The 21,654-nt window shown below is 45.7% G+C and overlaps 1 protein-coding gene and 1 pseudogene across 1 annotated transcript in view; one reads left to right on the top strand and one right to left on the bottom strand.

The window, feature by feature from the left end:
* LOC129524653 (immunoglobulin superfamily member 3-like) overlaps nucleotides 1-21,654 on the bottom strand; it is a 52,335-nt gene that overhangs the window by 24,663 nt on the left and 6,018 nt on the right. Inside the window, exons 4-6 of the mRNA XM_055350932.2 lie at nucleotides 13,541-13,918; nucleotides 11,248-11,658; nucleotides 5,418-5,807 (exon numbers count right to left, since the gene is read on the bottom strand). Of these exons, the coding sequence (XP_055206907.2) occupies nucleotides 5,418-5,807; nucleotides 11,248-11,658; nucleotides 13,541-13,918 (1,179 nt within the window). The remainder of the gene's footprint in view (nucleotides 1-5,417; nucleotides 5,808-11,247; nucleotides 11,659-13,540; nucleotides 13,919-21,654) is intronic.
* LOC129524424 (N-lysine methyltransferase KMT5A-like) lies at nucleotides 1,620-2,693 on the top strand (annotated as a pseudogene).

A 21,654-nucleotide genomic window follows, 5' to 3' on the forward strand; every position in this document is an offset into this window, starting at 1 on the left:
GCACTAATGGTTAAGGGGATGCATTTGGAGACTTCCTAACTCTGTAATCCTGTGGTTCTTCCTTAACCTACCAAAGCTCCAATTTCTCATGTGAAAAATTGAGATACTAATAGTGCCTACTTCTTAGGGCATGACATTGACAGGATTAGATGAGGTAATTATTTTTCATCATCATTAATAACAACAATATTCCTCTTTAGATTAAAGACTCATCCCCACTGTTACCAATTCAAAATAAGGGATTAAAAGGGCTACTGCAGCATCAAGGAAGAAAATCCTTTCACTTGTCTTAAGTAGGAGAATGACTTGCAGGACCTTACTCTCATCCCCTACTGTCATCCCAGTGGACTCTTACGCAAGTCCTAGCTCATTGATTGAAAGGGCTACTGTTTGGTGGTGCTCTGTTGCTTGAGCAAGCCTGGAAACCCACATAGTTAGAATGTGGGGCTACAAGAAGAAATGCTATTTTATTACAGCAGCTGAGGCAAAGGCAACTACAGACCTGGTGCCTCACTGCCCACTAACACTATTTACAAGAATCTCCAGGCCTGAGAAAAGGCAGCCGACAATTTTAAACTCTCTGGATTAAGTGAAAACTAGGACAGAACTAATAAAAATCTGAGTACACATTCGCAAATGAAATTTCAAATCAGGAAGTTGATGGTGTAGCACAGGCTAAGCGCAGGGCGGTGGGTGTGGAGTTAGAAGCAAATATTTCCTAATGCAATGCAAGCTCAACCACTAACTGAACAATCAGCTCTGTCACTTCCTGTGTGGTGCTCTGATTTCTTCATTCATTCGATGGATATCATATTGGCCTCTACGAGGATTTGAGAGGTGGGAGCGGAGAAGATGATATATGCAGAAGCACTTTGGTCTCTTAGGAGGAAAAGCGCCATTAAAATCCAAGGCATTATCACCATTACCGATGTGATTGTTGTTGTTCTTCAGCCGACTTACCCAAGTGGCCTTGGGACAGGATCTGGTGGTGCTGGGGGATTTTAACTACCCAGTTATCTGCTGGAAAAGCAATATAGCAGGCCACAGATCATCAAACCAGTTCTCAGAAGGGGTTGGGGGAAATCTTAGTACAAAAAATATAGGAAGTAAACAGCGTGGCTGCCCTTCACTTGATCCTTAGAAAACAATGAGGAATTAGTTGCAGATTTAAAAGTAGAGAGTCCGTGGTTAAGGCAAGCACAGACTGACAGGAAAATAGTAAAGACAGTGGGCATTCAATTCAATAATTTCAGTTGTACGGTATTCAGCGAGCACCTACTCTATGCAAAGCACCATGCTAGGCATTGCAGGGCGGAAAAGGCTAAGAAACAAAAGAATTTCAAGATAATTAGGTGGAGCGGGCGGGCGGGCGGGCTGCTGAGGACGCACCGCCTGCGCCTCCCTCCCTGCGTGCCTCACCCCGGGCGGCCCGGGGCTGCCGCAGTGCGCGGGTGCCGGGCCCTGCCTTGCCGGCCACGGGGGAAGGGGGCGCCATGGGGCGCTGCCGGCCCTTCCCCGGGGCGCCGCGGCAGCGCTGGTGGCGGCGGCAGCAGCAGCAGCGGCAGCGGTGGTGGCCCGGTAGCGGCGGCGGCTAGGGCGCGGGGCGCGCTGCCATGGGCCTGGCCGGGCTGCAGGCAGGAAGATGTCCAAGCCCCGCGCGGTGGAGGCGGCGGCGGCGGCGGCGGCGGCGGCGGCGGCAGCGACGGCCCCGGGCCCAGAGATGGTGGAGCGGAGGGGCCCGGGGAGGTCCCGCACCGACGGGAGAACGTATTTACCGGGCAGTCAAAGATCTATTCCTACATGAGCCCGAACAAATGCTCTGGAATGCGTTTCCCCCTTCAGGAAGAGAACTCAGTTACACATCACCAAGTCAAATGCCAGGGGAAACCATTAGCCGGAATCTACAGGAAACGAGAAGAGAAAAGAAATGCTGGGAACGCAGTACGGAGCGCCATGAAGTCCGAGGAACAGAAGATCAAAGACACCAGGAGAGGTCCCCTGGTACCTTTTCCAAACCAAAAATCTGAAGCAGCAGAACCTCCAAAAACTCCACCCTCATCTTGTGATTCCACCAATGCAGCCATCACCAAGCAAGCCCTGAAAAAGCCCATCAAGGGCAAACAGGCCCCCCGAAAAAAAGCTCAAGGAAAAACGCAACAGAATCGCAAACTTACGGATTTCTACCCTGTCCGAAGGAGCTCCAGGAAGAGCAAAGCCGAGCTGCAGTCTGAAGAAAGGAAAAGAATAGATGAATTGATTGAAAGTGGGAAGGAAGAAGGAACGAAGATTGACCTCATCGATGGCAAAGGCAGGGGTGTGATTGCCACCAAGCAGTTCTCCCGGGGTGACTTTGTGGTGGAATACCACGGGGACCTCATCGAGATCACCGACGCCAAGAAACGGGAGGCTCTGTACGCACAGGACCCTTCCACGTGCTGCTACATGTACTATTTTCAGTATCTGAGCAAAACCTACTGCGTGGATGCAACTAGAGAGACAAATTGCCTAGGAAGACCGATCAATCACAGCAAATGTGGGAACTGCCAAACCAAACTGCACGACATCGACGGCGTACCTCACCTCACCCTCATCGCCTCCCAAGACATGGCGGCTGGGGAGGAGCTCCTGTATGACTATGGGGACCGCAGCAAGGCTTCCATTGAAGCCCACCCGTGGCTGAAGCATTAACCGGTGGGCCCCGCGCCCTCGTCGCCCCACTTTCCCTTCTTCAAAGGACAAAGTGCCCTCAAAGGGAATTGAATTTTTTTTTACACACTTAATCTTAGCGGATTACTTCAGATGTTTTTAAAAAGTATATTAAGATGCCTTTTCACTGTAGTATTTAAATATCTGTTACAGGTTTCCAAGGTGGACTTGAACAGATGGCCTTATATTACCAAAACTTTTATATTCTAGTTGTTTTTGTACTTTCTTTTGCATACAAGCCGAACGTTTGTGCTTCCCGTGCATGCAGTCAAAGACTCAGCACAGGTTTTAGAGGAAATAGTCAAACATGAACTAGGAAGCTAGGTGAGTCTCCTTTCTCCAGTGGAAGAGCCAGGACCTTCCCCCTGCACCCCCGACATCCAGGGATGGGGTGTGAGGAAGACGCTGCCTCCCAATGGCCTGGACGGGATGTTTCCAAGCTCTTGTTCTCCTAACGTCTTGACAGGCGCTCACTGAAGTGTATGAATATTTTTTAAAAAGGTTTTTGCAGTAAGCTAGTCTTCCCCTCTGTTTTCTCGAAAGCTTACTGAGCCCTTGGCCCCAAGCACGGGCCGGGCATAGATTTCCTCTTCCACAAGCTGCCGCTTTTCTGGGCACCTTGAAGCATCAGGGCGTGAAATCAAACTAGATGTGAGCAGGGAGAGTGTTGCTTACCTGCCCTGCTGGGGCAGGGTTTCCTGAAACTAGGTTAATTCTTTATAGAAATGTGAACACTGAATTTATTTTAAAAATAATAATAAAAATTAAAAATAATTTTAAAAAAACCACAGAAAACAACTTACATGTATACAGGTCTTGAAGTGAGTGAAGTGGCTGCTTTTTTTTTTTTTTTTTTTTTTTTTTTGCTTTCTTTGGCTTTTTGTAGAAGAGATTGAGAATGGTACTCTAATCAAAAATAAAGTTTTGTAGTGGAACCAGAGATTACTTACCTGACATCCACCCCCATTCCCCCTCATCCTGCTGGGGTTGAAAGTTCCAGACCTGCTGTCGAGGCCTTGTGTTTGTCAGATACCCAGTGTCCTCCTGCAAGGATGCAACTGAGCTGAGGTGTGAGCCTAGGAGCCCAGGACCCCTGACCCCAGCCGCTGCTGCCAGCCTCAGAAAGGCACCCAGGTGTGCAGGGGAGCACACAGGGCCCGGCAGCCCCCAGGAATCAAGGATAGGGCTAAGGTTTTCATCTTAACAGTGAAGGCAGGAGGAATAGGTGGCTGCTTCCTCCCGCCCTTCACAGAACTGATTCTCACACACTGTCCTTTCAGTCCAGGGGCCGGGGCTCAGGAGCCATGACCTGGTGTCTCCTGCCCACCCTGGTCCCAGGTAAATGTGAATGGAGACAGGTATGAGAGCCTGTCCTCATCTTTGATTTTCCCCCCAACCCCACCTCGGGCCTTACGACGGTGTTACCTAAGAAAGTCTTCCCTCCCACCCCCTCCCCCATGCTAGCCTGGTCAGTGGTCAGCAAATTGGAAGAGGATCCGACGGGAGTATAAATGTGAGACACAATGTCTTGATTATACCTGTTTGTGGTTTAGCTTTGTATTTAAACAAGGAAATAAACTTGAAAATTATTTGTCATCATAAAAATGAAACAAATTAAAATATGTATTGCCAGGAAAAAAAAGATAATTAGGTATGTGTGTGCATGGTTTTTAACAAAATAATAATAAGCATAAAAGAAAATAATCCAGTTGATGAGAAAAGAAGAAAAGACTGACAAGAGGACCCCTATGGCTACTTTTTACTTCACACTTGAAGAGAAATATTTTAAATATTAAAACATATAAATAAAAAGTAAAGGAAATTATTACAAGGCTCAGAGAAAGAATAGTTTTAGCAGCTGAGAAAAGGTTAAAGGTTAGTCTTAAAACTTTACCACTTGTTTAAAATCAGAGCATCATAGGTTTTTATTCTCTTTACTAAAAACAGAACTATGGGAGAATGAGATTAATAAGAATATCTTGATACTATGAATGTTTAAACACAACACAAGCAAACACCGGTAGTTTCTGGAATCCCTAGCAATGGCCACTACCCACCCACACAAGGCCAGTCTACATGAAGGCTGGGAGCCCACTGAGGCAGCCTCAGAAATCAGCTAAGCTTAAAAGGCTATGCTCCAGGAAGATGTGAGAGGTCCCATCCACTGACTTTTAGAAACACAATTTCAACAGGGAAAAGCCATTTAGGGAAATGCCAGCCTTTGTACCTGAAAAACCCAGATGGCAAATCCTTAATAATGCACTTTATGATTTAAAATCCTCCCATAAAAGACCAGCTCTCCTTAAGTGAGATTTCAAGGCAGGCATCTATCTACCCACTTCTTCTGGGACTTGATTCCCACACAAGAGCAAACAGCTTTCTGGGATTCCTGGTTTCCCTCCAAGCTGAGCTGGCACTGCTTGTGTATGCACAGGGCTGCTAGCAATCAGATAGGCCTATGCCCAGCCCTATCTGGGCACCCTGATCCTGGACACCCCTGATCCTGATCCTCTGCTATGGGGAGACTGCTAAATGTAGGCAGGTGGGCTACAACAGGGAAGAGAGGCTCAACGGTTTTTCCCCCAGCTCTGCATTAACCTCGAGGGTTCCATCTGTCTCCCCTCACCCTCACCACACTATTCTCTCTCCCCCTACCTCTCCTAAATGATGCTGAGCCAAAGGAGAAGAAAGCAGCACATCTCTCTACTTACCGAGGGGGAGGACTATGATGGGGATGTTCTTGGGACGCTTGCTCTCCTTATCAATGAATTCCCCCGTCACGGTTTTCTCTCGCTCAGTCACCCAGCAGTTGTATTTCCCTCTATCTTCCTGGCGGAGGTGGTAGATCTTCAGCACAAAGACGCTGTCGCTCTCTTTGGCCACGTTAAGCTGTCCCCTGGCTTCCCGGTGAGCAAATTCGCTGTTGAGGACAGGCACAGCGTTAGGGCCTATGGTGGCGATGAGCGAGCTGTTGAAGGCCCAGGAGACAGCAAAGTAACGGTCGGGAACATTCTGAGCCTCCAGGATGCATCTGAACTCCACCGGCTCGCCCACCGTGTGCAGCCGCTTCTCTGTTTCCAGCCGAACAGTGAATTCTTTGTCTGAGAGAACAATTAAGAAAAGAGACACATTCTGGGTGAATGAGGGCCCCAGCCAACTAAACCACATTAGCACATTCCCACTATCCTTCCTCTTCTTTACAATACTAATTGCGGGGAGGACCACAGCACTTGGCTTGAGAGTAAAATCCAACTCAGACCCAGGTTATCTGAGGTCCAGAGAAACGCCTGAATATCACAGACAGAATTCAAAACTACTTCAGCCCAGACGGTCTAAGCAAACTGTTACCCCAGTTAAACCAATGGGGCTCAGTCTGAAGCTTTAGATGTCTTGCATGAGACCCCCAGTTCAGTGAGAAGCTACTAATATCACTCAAATGGTGGATTACAAATATCTAGCCTTGATATATGCACCCAGAACTCTATTTAAGCAACAGCATTATAAACATTTTCAGCAGATATTGTAAGACTTACCCCACTGAGGTCTGTGGGAAAAAATTACAGAGTGGCCTAGGTGCTGGCCCAATCCTAACAAATGCTCAAAGATTAAAATTCCCTCTCTACCCCCCGCCATGTGAATACTAGAAATAAGATGTAGCTATGACAAAACCCTAACAGAATTACAGAGAAAAAATAAAAACTAATGTCTGTTCACTAGTTTACCACCTGTCAGATCAAATCTTTAGGCAGATTTCAATGGAAGTAGGTACTTTCCCACTGAAGTACCTACTAAGTACTTACTTTAGTAGGAAAGTACCTACTTTAGTGGGAAAGTACCTACAAAGTACTCACGCCTGGTTAAACCTTAGTAGGTACTTTCCCACTTAGGAAGTACTTAGTAGGTACTTTAGTAGGAAAGTACCTACTTCTGCTGAAAGCCAGACAGCCTCTGAAATGATTACTAAACCCAAGCAGCCTCCAAAGAGCTAGGTGTTTTTTAAATTTTTATTTATTTACTTATTTATTGTGACAGGGTCTCGCTCTGTTGCCCAGGCTGGAGTGTAGTGGCATGATCGTGGCTCACTGCAGCCTCGACTTCCCAGGCTCCAGCCATCCTCCCACCTCAGCCTCCAGAGTAGCCACCATATCTGGCTAATTTTTGTTGAGTTGGGTGTTTAACCAGGCGTGAGGGGGTGACCAAAGAGGGCCTCATCACCACTAACAGCATCACCACAACCTATGTACCAGTGTACAGTGGCTATTAATCCCATTAGACAGCTATCGTATCTCATAGGCACCCAGGGCAGAAGTCAGGGGGAAGAAAACGGAGTTAAGGGTTAGAGACTGGAGCTGTGACCACTGCCCAGTTCTAGCTCTGTTCCTCTAAAAAGAACACTGAGGTGGAAAAAATCTCATGGCAGAGATGTTTGAATTCCATGTAGATTCATTAGCTCTGACCTTGTCTGCCTTCCCTAGACTGGCATGTCTAGTCTTTCCTACTATCTTCAAGATCTTGCCCATTCATCCCGTCCTAGGCACTCTTCAAGCAGACGAGGTTTCTGTTTCCCCGAGAAAACATAAGAGTCACGCATGAGCAGCATCCACATTCCTCTTTTCCAGCCCCAGCTCAGCTTTACCCCTCCCGCTCCTCAGGCTCTCCAGCCCCTCCCCCCGATATAGGCCAGTGTCCTGCTGCAAACACCCCTTTCCAGTGACCTAACTACTTCCTCTAGCAGCCAAACTTCCTGACAGGGAAAACCACGTCATCAACTCCAGGGCCTCCCCTCCAATGAAGTAGCTGCCGTCACAGCTTCCAGCTCCCAAGAGACCAGTCTTAAGAGGCATGGATTGAAGGAAGCACATTTCACTCTGCCACCATCTGCCTGGATGAACACACCCATATGGGATAGTCCCCGTGTTATCTGCTGGATATTATCTCTCAGGTCAACCCAATTAGTCATTTATAACCCGACATCAATGGCAGAAAAGCACTCCTTCCACATAAACACCACTGGAGCTGTGCAAGGGGTACCCTAGACCTCAGACCTTTCCATTGCTCCAGGTTAGCCTGGCTGTAACTCTGGCTTTCTTCTTTCAGCGGCCAAAGACTCTGCTTATCTCAGGGGAATCCCCCCATGCCTTGGTGACACCTTCATGTTCCCAGGTTGAAGACACAAGATTTACCCGCATCACCCCCGTTTCTGCCCTTGGTTATGCCCAGTCAATTACTTCTCTAGAAACTGACCTGTGCTTTTTCCAATACCCCTTCCACTTCATTTCACTGAAATTAGGCTTCACTGACTTAGCAAATGTCACGAATGATCCACCCTACCCCTACCCCTACCCCCATCCTAACCAAAGGCTTTCCTCAAGCAGGTTGAGGCCTCTGAGCCTGCTCTATGATCCCTTCTCTCCTGCTCTTCTTATTGCTGGCCTGCCCACTCTGTTCCACTCTCTCACCTGTTTCTCTGGTCACCTCTTACTGCTGCTGTTCTCCCAGGGCCTTTCCCATTTTAACCCCATGGGCTCTTCCAGGGCCCTGATCACTCTCAGGCTCGGTCTCTGAGCCCCAGACCCCTATGTCTGAGGACCCACTGGGTGTTTCGCATACTGAGCATCTCTATCAGAGTCTATCTGATGGATGGGCTCTTTCATTGGAATTTACAAAAAGAAAAGGCAGCCAATGCTGCCACAAATGCAAAGGTCCAGCATGTCCTCATTATTGTTCCTTCCCTCCCACAGTTCAAGGAACCCCCAGAGCCACAGCCCCAGCCCCTGGGCTTCTAGACAGTTGGACCCCTCCTTCCATTGTGCTCTTTATTCTTTCACCTCTGGCACCCACTGACCTAGCCTTGGCTCTTATTAGGTCTTTTCTAGCTGGTCTCTTGGCTTCAGATGCAACGGATTTAATCAACCTCCAGGTGGCCTCCATAGGTTTTTCTTTCTGAAACCCTGATCTGATTGTCTTACTCCCTGCTTAAAAATCTCTACCTCCTCTCCAGCTGTCTGCAGCAGAGGTCTTCAAACTTTATGAAGAAGAGGACAAAGGAAGGGGACTTTTTATTCATATAAAATCTTCTGCTGCCAAACATAGTTGAAGCAAGGGGGGACCACCCAGGCCCTCGCATGCCTTCTCCCTGCACTCCTGGGTATGTACACGTGCACATGAACACCAACACACACCCATGTCTAACCTCCTAGGCACCTTTGAGGGGCTTCCAGGGTTCCAAGAACAGCTTGAAAACTCTTGGCCCACAGAGTCAAGCCCCGGCTCTATATCACTGCATTTGGGGCTTTGGGCTCCCTTTCCTCTCATCACACACATCTGGAACTCAACATCTGGAACTAGTCATACTTGACTCCTTTCTGCTTGCCAAACATATCAAACACTTTTGCACTTTTATGCTTCTTCTACTGCTGACTCCTCAAGCTTCCAGACTCAGTTCAAGTCAAGAAACTTATTGGTGTTCCTGGATTTGTCTTATCAACCATCCCATTCAGAGAAAACTATCGTTGCAAGAACACTTCCTATTTCCGGTATTCCCAAAGCACTCTATACAAATGCTATCAATGCACTTAGCACATTTTACTTGTCCATTGGTTCTCAGGTCTGCCTAAGTGCAGGGACCAGTGCTAGTCATCTTTGAAGCCCTTAATGCCTATCACCATCACACCTTCAATGCTGTGGAGACTGGCTACATGTTTACTGAAATAAACTGAGAAGGGTAGAGTTGGAGATGCAACTGCTGAACCTAAACAGCACAGGAATGCAGAGTGAAGTCATCAACTTTTTTTTCACTTAGTTTTCCTTTTGATGGCTTAGTCTAGATACACTTTCAGGGTAAATTCAAAAAGTTCTAATTCCAAATTGGTAAGATTAAAATAAAGAAGATTAACTGATGCAACCTAATTTAAAAGCATTAAGACTCAAAATTTGGCCCAAATTTTTGAAGTTGATCTTAAAACTATCCAGGAAGGGAAAGGATAAATATAAAATAAAGCCCCTTGGATAGATTTTTTAATACTGAAAAATCCAGAAGCAGCTAAATATCCTACAGAGCAGATAAATTGCTCCCTATCCCTACCAACCCCTATGGTAAAAGATTTCACATCCATTAGATGACTTATTAAAGTGATGTCCAGAGAATTGCTTCTGCCCTAGAAGCTTTGCTTGAAAAAAATGTAGATAGCAGAAGAATCACCTGGGAAGCATGCCAGAAATCCAGCTTCCCAGGTCCCATCCCAGGAGCCTCCAATTGAAGACTTCTGGGAAGAAGCCCCAAAATGTGTACTGTTAGCTGAGTCTGAGGCATTACTCTAGAATGGCAGAGAAAGTATGCAAAGACCCAGACAACTAACTGCAGCAAATGGGACAGGGAGCCCAAGAGACAGGTCCTGAAGAAGGACCCCACCTGTACTGCAACTCACCAGCTCATTTCCCACAAAGCCACACTCACTCACCAGAACCACCACAGTCCTCACTGGAAGTGAGCATCCGCACAAGGAAAGGCTTTCAGGCCACTCATCACCAACTTAGTGATGGCACAACAACCACGCTCCAATCAAAGCTGGGGGAACTGAAGGCCCATGTGAGAACCTGCCCTCAGCCCAGCAGAGGCAGCCAGCAACAGCTGTCAGCTCTGGCCTGGAGCCTGGTGGGCTCAGGAGACTGGGGAGTAGAGTCTGGGGCCACAGGAGATACCAAGAGAAGTCAGGGAGGGTTTCAGCTGGCTGTGCCACCATCATTTTGCCTCAAGACAAATGATGGTGTCTAAAGACATCATGCAACCTCTTAAGGACCGCTTCCAGGCCTTCACTTAAGAAAACATCTACAGTGGAACTTGGTACTCTCAGACTGGCCTCATCAACATGCCCTATGACTCCTCTTGAGCCCCAACATAAAGTAATCTGCATTCAGCATCCTCACCTGCAAAATAGGAGTACTACCACCTACTCACCTCACAGAACGTCTGGGGGATGGTGAAGTAATACGTGATAAAGCATTTTGGAAATTACAAAATATCACCAAAGACTATTATTAGATAAAAAATAATAATTTAAGCCAAAATTTCTCTAGTTCATAATGTTAGACCTTGGATGGAAGTCTCATTATCTCAAATGGCTTCTGCAAATGAAACCAGATGGGTACCCAAGGAAGGCAACATCATTAAACGGGGCAGCAACTGTGGCTAATGGGAATGAAAGCCCAGAGTTTTAAGATACAAATGGTTTCTCAGAAATCTCCCAATTTTTAAAATGAGTTTCTAATTCATAAAAGTGTAAACACCACATAGGTGGAAGAAAGCATGTCTCTAAGCAGGATTCAGTCTGTGTGGCACCTGCCTGTGACTCAGGTCTTAGGATACCTATGTCCCGCACATCCCTCAGCTCCCTCCGGCCGCACACAAGACCGGCTTTAACTTCACATGAAAACCTGCCATCCTGGTAGAGGTGCCCAAAGAAGGAGTCTCCACATTCTCCCAGTATCTGACAGCTTTCACCACCAAGTAAAGGACAGGACAAGAGGCTCAGAGGGACTGACCAGTTGGCTGGACGTTGACCACGGCTCCCTCGGAACGCTTTCGGGTCATAGCATACCATGACCCATCCGGATCCTGGATCCACTCGGCGGCCTCGCAGTAGAACTCGCCCTGGTCAGAAGGCTGCAGGTGGAAGATGGTGAGGCGGAAGGTGGTCCTCCCCAGCTTGTCCAGCAGCACCTCCCCCAGGCTCTGCCTCTGGGCATATTCGCTGCCGGAGTGAAGCATGAAATCTCGGCTCAGGGAGATGACCTCCACGGGCTTCTCGCCAACTTTCTGCCAGAGCCAGGCCACAGACAGGTGGCTGTGCTGAACGGTCTCCGAGGCCACCTCACAAGTGAGCTCCAGTGGGTCCTGCTCCACTCTGTGCAGAGTCTGGGGCATGGCAGTGGTCTGCAGGGAGTCTGGGATCACTGCAACACAGAAATGTCCTGAGACTGCAGTCACAAAGCCACAGAATCTGAGACTCCCGGGGCTAAGCTCCCATTCCACGCAGGTGTCACTGCACTGCGTCCCTAACAGTCATCCTTGAACCATCGATTCAAGGCCACAGACAGCCCCAAATGCACATAAACAGAAAGTTTTCTGTTCAGATTTGGAAATGCATTATTTGGTGCTTACACTTACCTGTCTCGAATTTTAATAACACTTGGATAAAACATGGGGTGTATTTCATATTACATAATAAATGAACTCCCTGAAAATACTGTCTTTAAACAATTGTCTTATAGGTCAAAGAACATTTGTTGTTGATTCTGGCACTGCTTTGAGATACTTTAACTTCACTTCTGACTGATCCTGTAATGGAAATACCTCCTGGAACTTTTAGTTTTACATTTCTATACAACATCCTTTCTTTCCTTCCCACATCCCCATCCTGTAACTTACTTCAGCAATGCAGCCCTAGGAAGATGATTTTTTTAAAAAACCATTTTTGGTAGAAACAATAATCATCATACCCTATTTTTAGTGGGTTTAATTTTCACGTAATTCATCGATCAAAGGGGTCCTCACTGGAAGGAAGCCACAGTCTGGAGAGATTCAGGCAAGAGAAGAGATTTTCTCCGTGATCCCTTGGTCAGAATCATACCCTGATCCTTGCTTGCACCTTTCTGGAGATTAAATAGCACCACCTCTCTGTATGATGAGAGTACCCTAGTCACAACTAGTATGTGTTTTCTCCCTGTTCTCACCCAAGGATTGGGTCTTACAGGTCTCCTGCTGGGAACGGCCAAGTGCAGTGGCTCACACCTATAATCCTAATACTTTGGGAGGCTGAGGGAGGCGGATCACCTGAGGTCGGGAGTTCGAGACCAGCCTGACCAACATGGAGAAACCTCGTCTCTACTAAAAATACAAAATTAGCCAGGCATGGTAGTGCATGCCTCTAATCCCAGCTACTCGGGAAGCTGAGGCAGGAGAACTGCTTGAACCAGGGAGGTGGAGGTTGCAGTGAGCCCCATTGCACTCCAGCCTGGGCAACAAGAGTGAAACTCTGTCACACACACACACACACACACATGAAAAATAAAAGGTCTCCTGCTGGGACACAGACTAGTTAGAGAAAGGAAAAAATAAACAAATGATAGTATGTGTATTAATAAAAGAACTAGCAACACCCACTGCTTAGTTGTGATAATAAAAACTGGACATTAAGATAGGCAGAAAAACAGAACAGCCTTGATATGGTTAACCCTTTGACACTGGCAAACACTGTGACCAGTGCTGCCCACACTGGAAGCTCCTGCATCCCTCTTCCTCATGTTTCCTTCAGCATTAAGGAGCAACAAGGGAGACAGCCAGTTCATAGTTCCTTACGCATGGAGCCAAAGGACCTTCAATGTACAAGGTCTGAGCAAGGACCCGCAGCCACATGTGCTTCCTGCTTCAGCAGTGCCCCGTGGGTCTCAGAGCTACCCAAAGGCCTATCCTTCCGAGAGGTTTCTCCTCTCTTCCAACTGATGTCATAAGTCTCACCTTCCTTGTCATTCAGATCATCAACCACAAACGTCCTTGCCTTATATTTTCATATCCCTTTTCACCAGTTACAGAGTTAGTTGACTTATGAAATTCTTAACATCTGTATTAGATCTTTTTAAAGTTTCACCCTCAACCACCTATTATTTAGAAGTGAACACAGAAATTTAGTTTCCTTGTGCTATCTGTTGACCCCTAAAATATGTTGGGAGTTTTGGGATTTTTTTTAAAGTCAAATGCATGGCATAAAGCAAAATTACACTACTAAAGAACTGAGTCAGGCCAGACGCTGGCAACGTGAAGACAGCTTCTCCTTACCCACTAGGTTCATCTTTGCACTGTAAATCCCAAAGTATTGCTTATCGGTGCTGGGTGTGTGGCATTCATATTCTCCGGCATCCCGGGCCTGAAGATCTGTGATGTGCAATAGGGTTGGGTTCCCCTGGACTCTTTCTATGAAGATCTTCCCTTCGCAGATGCGCTGGGTGTAGATGGCATAGGGGAAGGAAGAGTCCATGGTGCTGACGATCTGCACCTCTCGCTCTGGCGACGAAGGCAGGTAAATGGACCACTGGAAATTCTGCTCAGAAGGTCCCTGGTAGCCACTCACATTGCACCAGATAGTGATGTGGGAGCCCTCCGTGCGGTACAAGGGTCCTTCCTGAACGGTGACCTGCCGCTGTGCTGATACCACACCTACAAGGGAGAGAAACACACGCAACATGCTGACTTACTTCTCAGACCAAAATGCAAAGTAGGCAGCAATCTCCAAAGGGTTTGTTATTTGTGTGACATGATAATAATATAAACAGCTTACTGGCCCTTTCAAAGGCACTCTGTGACTTATAAATATTAATTAAAACACTCTGTGGTAAAGCACTGTCCCTAATTTGCATATATGGGAATTTGATCATGCCAAGATGTGCTTTTGTTACTTACTCAACAGCTGACCCTTGGGAATTTCATTTAGCCCCTCTGTTTGTCATGTATATGGCAGTTTATATCTATTTATTAATGCTGTGTATAAAGTTTTTAATAAAATAAGCAGGAAAAGTTGAATCCTTGGCACAAATTCAGATGAAAACAAATAAAAGCAACCATCTAGAAATCTGGCTGAAATTAAATGCTTCTTCCTTGGTCCGAGTGCTGTTGGGAGGGAGTCCTGGGAGCACCTTTTTACTGGTGCTGCACCCTTCATTTTCCCATGTAGCTGCTCCCCAACACCACCCCAAGGAGCATTCCTTAGTTTCTCTTCCCTCCATAAATGGAGGCAGAGCTGAGCTCCTGCAGGCTGCTATCGTTTTAAGCTGAGCACACCCAAATACAAATGTGAAGGGCTGAAACAGATCCCTGATGCCCAGATTCCCACAAACTGACAAAGGGGGGAACTAACAGTGCCCAGCTAAACCTGTGACAAGGACAGTCAGGCTACCCTTGAGTTTCCCACTCAAGACTCCCCCGCTGACCTCCTGCCTTCTGGCTCAGATACTGTTCTCCAAGGTCACTTCTGCCTGCCTTCTCCATGTTCTTCTTAAAGTGGCATGGTGAGTTTAAGTTCTCATTTCATGCCAACTCAACACTGATTGTGCCTGAGCCACTCAGAAGGTGGGAGGGGCACACCGCTGCCTCTTCATTTCGGCAGTGGTCACGTACTGCAGGTTGTGAAAAGCGCAGGTGAGTTATAGGCGCAGCTTTGCCACCAATTAGAGCTGGTTGTGTCATCTCAGACAACTTGCTTTTCTTCTCCAGACCTTGATCTTCTCATCTATCACATGATTTCTAAGAAGGCTTTAGAGAGGACTAGCATGGGTTCCGATGCTGGCTTTGTCACTTATTAACTGTGGTCTTGGATAAGCTGCTTAACCTCTCTAAGCCTCAGTTTTCTCATCAGTAAGATTGGGATAATAATGCCTGTCTCATAGGGTTATTGAGAAGATTTAGTAACATCTGTAAAGACCCTAGCACAGAGCCTAGCCCACAATCAGTCCTCAATAAAGAGCTGCTGGCTAAGACATATTTCTGCTGGAACATTCTGTGGCTCTGGATCCATAGAGGACAGGATTTGGCCAATGACTGCTTAAGGACATTTCAATGGCCCCTTGACAATGACACCATCGCTGGGCTGCCCACCTCATCCCACAGCTGCAGCCCATTCTTGTGATAGCTTCCCTTTTCCCCCACAAATGGGAATGGCGGCTGCCCTGGCTATGCCTATCTGAAGTGGATCCAGCTGGTGAACAGCCGGGACAGCTCAAATACTAGTGGAGTGCAGCTCTCTGCCCAGCCCAGCAGGTGACTGTGCCTCAGTGTAAGCTAATCTAATCTGCAAGATGACAGACCTCAAAACGGCCCATACAATGAAATGCCCATGGCTTGCAAAACTTTAATTCATGCAGAACCTTTCCTCACAAACAAAATCTTACACAGAACCCCATCTTGGCTTCAGCAGAATCAGGAAAAATAAAAAATTGGCAGGGGAAGGAAATAAACAGAACAAGTGGTATCTGAATTTATTTGATATATTCTGGTTGATGGCATTAATTATGATACTTAAAGTCACCATGAGGACAACTCATTAGTAATATCAGTATGTTAAAATATGCTGCATAACATTTTTACTATATGTACAGTCATGCACTGAATAACATTTCAGTCAATGAGGAAACACATGTGCAACAGTGATCCTGTAAGATTATAATGGAGCATATATAGAGATCTAATATATGGCACTTAATGTTGGCGTGGCAGATCAAGTAGGGGAAATGACTGCTATTTAGCAACAGTGCTGGGACATTTGATTTTCCATAATAAAATATATAAATGAAAATATATATCCCATCTAGGTTTGTTGAAATACACCCTATGATGTTCACACAAGAATGAAATTGCCTAACGACACATTTTTTAAAACATGTCCCCATCATTAAGTGACCCATGACTGTATACACACACACATATGGTGACATTTGAATCAAATGATTGCAGTATTCCTGAAACACAGAACATTTTGCAAACCTTTTACCTACATTCATAACATTAGGTATCCTTTGAATTGCAGTGTTCTATGACAGAGCAACTACAACCAACCCCCATCCATCTCCTGCAAAGAAGGCTGGAGGCAGGTCAGGGTACACCAGCATCTTCAAGGACTGCTTCTCAGTCCTGGACCTACACTGGAATCACCTGGGGAGCTTTAAAAAAATAACAGTGCCTGGACCCCACCTGACATAACTGGTCTTAGGATTAATTAGGATTTTTTTGAAGCTCCACAGATGATTCAAATCAGGTGTAGCAAAGCACTGTTACTTTAAAGTGTCTCTACCTACATGGTGCCGGCCAAGTGCTCAAATGAAATATCTTAAGGCTCTCACTAGCTTTAAGTTTCTCTCTTTGGTAGAGACCCAATCACTGGTTCAAGGAAGTTTCATTCTCCTCCAGTCTTCCCCAGTGCAAAAGAAAAGAGCTGAGACCCATCAGATACTGGCTTTTGTGATGCAATAATGAGTTTAACCAGAATGCAACCTATTTACAGACCTTACAAAGGCACTCGGCCAGTGGATCATGCATGTCCTCCCCACCCAAAGGTAAACAGTGTTAATTGGCCTGAATGAGCCAGGACAGAAGGGTCAAATCTACTTGTCTAGGCTGGAAGCAGGTTATAAACAATCCGGACAAATAAATAACTACTGGATTGCACTTTAACCACACACATTCAGCTGCACCTGTTTATCAAATACCTCCTTAATTTCCCTCTGCCCCACAAAGGGCTTCTGACCCCTGAAAATAATGCTTCTCAACATAAAAATAATTGTTTTCTTCTTGGCAGTTTAATTCCCCTTCCACACATCCCACCCCACCCCCCATTTCCCTATAATGGTAATACACTGCTGTGCAGACCTCTGCTGCCTCCAAAGAGACACAGGCACCCAACCCTGACCAGGGCATCCTCTGACCCACAGCCCCTCTATCTCCCCTCTCAACCTACAATAGAAAGTTCCTCCCAGGCAAGGATCTTTTTTTTAAATAACTTTTTTAACTTTAGACATTCTGTACTCTTTGGATTACTCTGCAATAAGCGAATATGACTTCTGTAACATAAAAAGAAAGATCAAAATGTTATATATAACTGCATGAAAAGAACTAGAAAGAAAATACTAGGTGACAGGATAGCAAGTGATTTTTATTTTTTCTTAATATTTTACTCCTTCCCCCAGTCCTCTGCAATGAGTGTGTACCAGTTTTATAACTAGAAAAAAATTTTAGCCAAAAAGAAAAATAATGCATATTTGCTATATAAAATTCACTACTGTAGTATTTATATATATATATACATATTTGGTCTTTGTCCCCAGTTCCTGGCACTGAGCTCCTAAACCCCTTGGAACTTCCTAAGCAATGGGAATACCTTTTGTTATTTATAAGAAGCCCCTTTTGGCCATCCCAGAGTTTATGCTAATGAGGTGACTGAAGGTGAGCACGGAGGCAGTTTCAAGGAAGGAGCTGGCCACGCTTAGAGTTGTGGAGTTTTCAGCCCCACCCTTAGACCTCCAAGGACAAGAGGGGGACCGCAGATTGATCCAATCAGCATTGGTCAGTGATTTGATCAGTCATACCCATGTAATGAAATCCCATATGAAAACCCTAAATAACGGAGTTAGGAGAGCTTCAGGGTGCTGGAAGCGGCGTGCACCAGGAGAGGGCATGGGCAGTCAGCACTACTCCCCTCTCAGACCTTGCCCTATGCACTAAATAGGACTGACCTATGTGACCAATAGGAAACGCACAAATGGTGGAATGTGACTTCCAGGGCTAGGTCATAAAAAGACAAGCACGATGTTATGAGGACATCAAAGCAGCCATATGGGGAGGACTGCATGAGGCCTCCTGCCAACAGCTAGCACTAACTTGCTAGCATGTGACTGGAAGTAGATTCTCCAGCCTCAGTCAACTCAGTCAAGCCTTCAGATAATGTCAACCCCAGGCATCTTTTTGTTGTTGTTGAGACAGGGTCTCACTCTGTCACCCAGGCTGGAGTGCAGTGCTGCAATCATAGCTCACTGCAGCCTTGACCTCCGAGGCTCAAGTGATCCTCCCACATCAGCCTCCTGAGTATCTGGGACCACCAGCACACACCACCATGCCTGGCTAACTTTTTTATTTCTTATAGAGATGGGATGATATGGTTGGGGTCTGTGTACCCACCTAAATCTCAGGTTCAATTATAATCCCCAATGTTAGAGGTGGGGCCTGGTGGGAGGTGACTGGATCACAGGAATGGATCTTTCATGAATGATTTAGCATCACCCTTTTGGTGCTGTGCTCATTAGAGTTCTCACAGTATCTAATTGTTTAAAAGTGTGTGGCACCTCCCCCCTCTCTCTCTTGCTCCTGCTTTGGCCATGTAAGGCGTGCCTGCTTCCCCTTCACCTTCCACCATGATTGAAAGTTTCCTGTGGTTGCCCCAGAAGCCGAGCAGATGCCAGCATTATGCTCCCTGAACAGCCTGTGGAACTGTGAGACAATTAAACCTCTTTTCTTTATAAATTCTCCAGTCTCATGTATTTATAGCAATGTGAGAACTGACTAATACATAGGGTCTCACTGTGTTGCCCAGGCTGGTCTCAAACTCCTGGGCTCAAGTAATCCTCCTGGCTTTGCTTCCCAGAGTGTAGAGATTACAGGCATGAGCCACTGAACCTGCCCCTTTCCCCCCAACAACATCTTGATTGCAACCTCCTGGGAGACTCTGAGTCAGAAGTATCCAGTTAAGATGTTACTGACTTTCTGAACCACAGAAACTGTGAGATAATAAACATCTATTGTTCCTTTAAGCCTTAAGTTTGGGGCTTTTTTTTTTACACCAATATATAACTAATGTCTCTAAGATTGGATGCAAAATTGTGTTACATACACATGAGAGTGTTCTTCTGGGAAAAGAGTCCATAAACTTCAAAAGATTCTCAAAGGCCAAGACCCAAAAAGATTAAGAAACATTGCATCAGACAATAAATTGTCAATGAGCAAGGTCCTGTCCTTTTAGACTTCGTTTTGAAATCACCCATCCCACAAATATATGATACCACTTAACTAGTTTTTCAAGATATTTCTTGTTCACAGATGCTCCCACTTTTTCTTTGTGCTCAAGTCCTAGATAAACCTGGCTAGGGGCAGGAGGTATGATTCAGGAGTTAGTGAGCTGGGAGGGCTCACTGTGCCTGGGAAAGCCAGCTTCTCATGCAATTTTTGGAATATGCCTTGGCTCAGAAACCTACCTCTCTAGGCACAGGATCCAACTTACATGTTCTAGATGCGTGACTGAGCATGTGAAAGTGTCAGAGGGATCAACCTCACCATTTTACATCTACTTTTCCAGTTGTGGCCCCTACAATCATCAAAGCCCATTCAGCACCATGCTCCTCCAAATTCTGCATGTGACTCAGCCACACTAGTATCTTTCTTCATCTATAAGATAGCAAACTCACAGGAGACCCTAGAGATCAAATAATACTGTGAAAGCCACCAAATGAATATTTTAAAATTTTATCTCATTTCTGTCAAGGTGAGATATCAATCTAAAAACAGGATAAATCTTTGTAAGTACAAGAACATTAAAAAGAACATTAAGTTTGGGTTAAAAATGCAAAACTGCATATGCAGGAAAATTACGTTTAAAAAAAAAAATCCTACACCTACAAAAACAACCAAACAAAACATTGATGATACTGGGCTGAATCACTGAATGGTGAGAATATGAGTGATTTTCTCCTCTCCTATTTTTCTCAATACTTTTTCTCTATTATCTCCTTTTTTAAATAAGCAAGTATATATTGTTCTAAACTGAAGATAAATGATCATGATTAGCACTTTCCCAGGCACTGTCCTAGTTGCTCTGCATACATCATCTCATTTAATCCTCACAACAGTGAATGGGGTCGATTTCATTACAGCCACATTTACCAGACAAGGAAATGGTTTTCAAGGTTAAGTAACCTTCTCATGACACAGAATGTGACTAAAAGTTTTCTTATTCCGTGGCAACAGCCCTCTGAGGTAAATACTCCTAGTGACCTCACTTTACGGATGCAGAACCTGAGGCAAGGAGTTAGGGAGTAAATGAAGCTGGCTAAAGACACTTGCACTGGCCAGGCACAGTGGCTCATGCCTGTAATCCCAGCACTTTGTGCTGGCCAACATGATGAATCCCCAGCTCTACTAAAAATACAAAAATTAGCTGGGTGTGGTGGCACACACCTGTAGTCCCAGCTACTCGGGAGGCTGAGGCAGGAGAATCGCTTGAACCTGGGAGCTGGAGCTTGCAGTGAGCCGAGATTGTGCCACTGCACTCCAGCCTGGTGAAAGAGTGAGACTACGTCTCAAAAACAAAAACAAAAACAAAAACAAAAACTAAGCATCAGTCAATAAATCAGACAAAGAACAAGTTAAATTCAAAGAAAGAAAAAGGAAAAACATAACAAACAAATGAAATACAAAAGAAACACACAATAGAATCAGCCAAGCTAAAACTTGTGGTTTTTTTGGTTTTCAGATAGGGTCTCATTCTGTTGCCCAGGCTGGAGTGCAGTGGCTCAATCACAGCTTAGTACAGCCTCCCCCTTACAGGCTCAAGCGATCCTCCCACCTGTGCCTCTCAAAGTGCTGGGATTACAGGTATGAGCCACCATGCCCTACTAAAACCTGGTTCTTTAAAAATACATTATAAAATTCACAGACCTTTAGCAAGATTTGTCAAGAAAAAACATTCAAAAAACAATCTTGCGCAGGAGGACTGTACTACAGATAGAAAGACTCTGAAAGGAAGTCATAACTTGCAGGCCAAGAACGATGGCTCGCACCTGTAATCCCAGCACTTTGGGAGACCGAAGTGGAAGGAATGCTCAAATTCAGGAGTTTGAGACCAGCCTGGGCAATATGGCAAAACCCCGTCTCTACCAAAAATACAAAAATTAGCTGGGCATGGTGGCACGTGCCTGTGGTCCCAGCTACTTGGTAGGCTGAATCAAGATGGTGGCTTGAGCCTGGGAGGTGGAGGCTGCAGTGAGCCATGATTGCACCACTGTACTCCAGCCTGGGCAACAGAGTGAGACCCTGTCTCAAATAAACAAATTCATAATGTAAAATTATGAATACCTTTATGCCAACAGACTTTAAAGCATAGATGAAAAATCTTTTTTTTTTTTTTTGAGACAAGGTCTCATTCTGTCGCTCAGGCTGGAGTGCAGTGGCACAATCACAGCTCACTGCAGTCTCGACCTTCCAGGCTCAAATGATCCTCCCACCTTAGCATTCCAAGTAGCTCACACTACAGGCACCCACCACAACACCAAGCTAATTTTTATTTTTTTTTGTAGAGATGGAGTCTCACTATATTGCCCAGGCTGGTCTTGAACTATTGTAGTCAAGTGGTCCTCCCA

The sequence above is a fragment of the Gorilla gorilla genome, chromosome 13 (genome assembly GCF_029281585.2).
Source record: "Gorilla gorilla gorilla isolate KB3781 chromosome 13, NHGRI_mGorGor1-v2.1_pri, whole genome shotgun sequence".
NCBI classification, from domain to species: domain Eukaryota; kingdom Metazoa; phylum Chordata; class Mammalia; order Primates; family Hominidae; genus Gorilla; species Gorilla gorilla.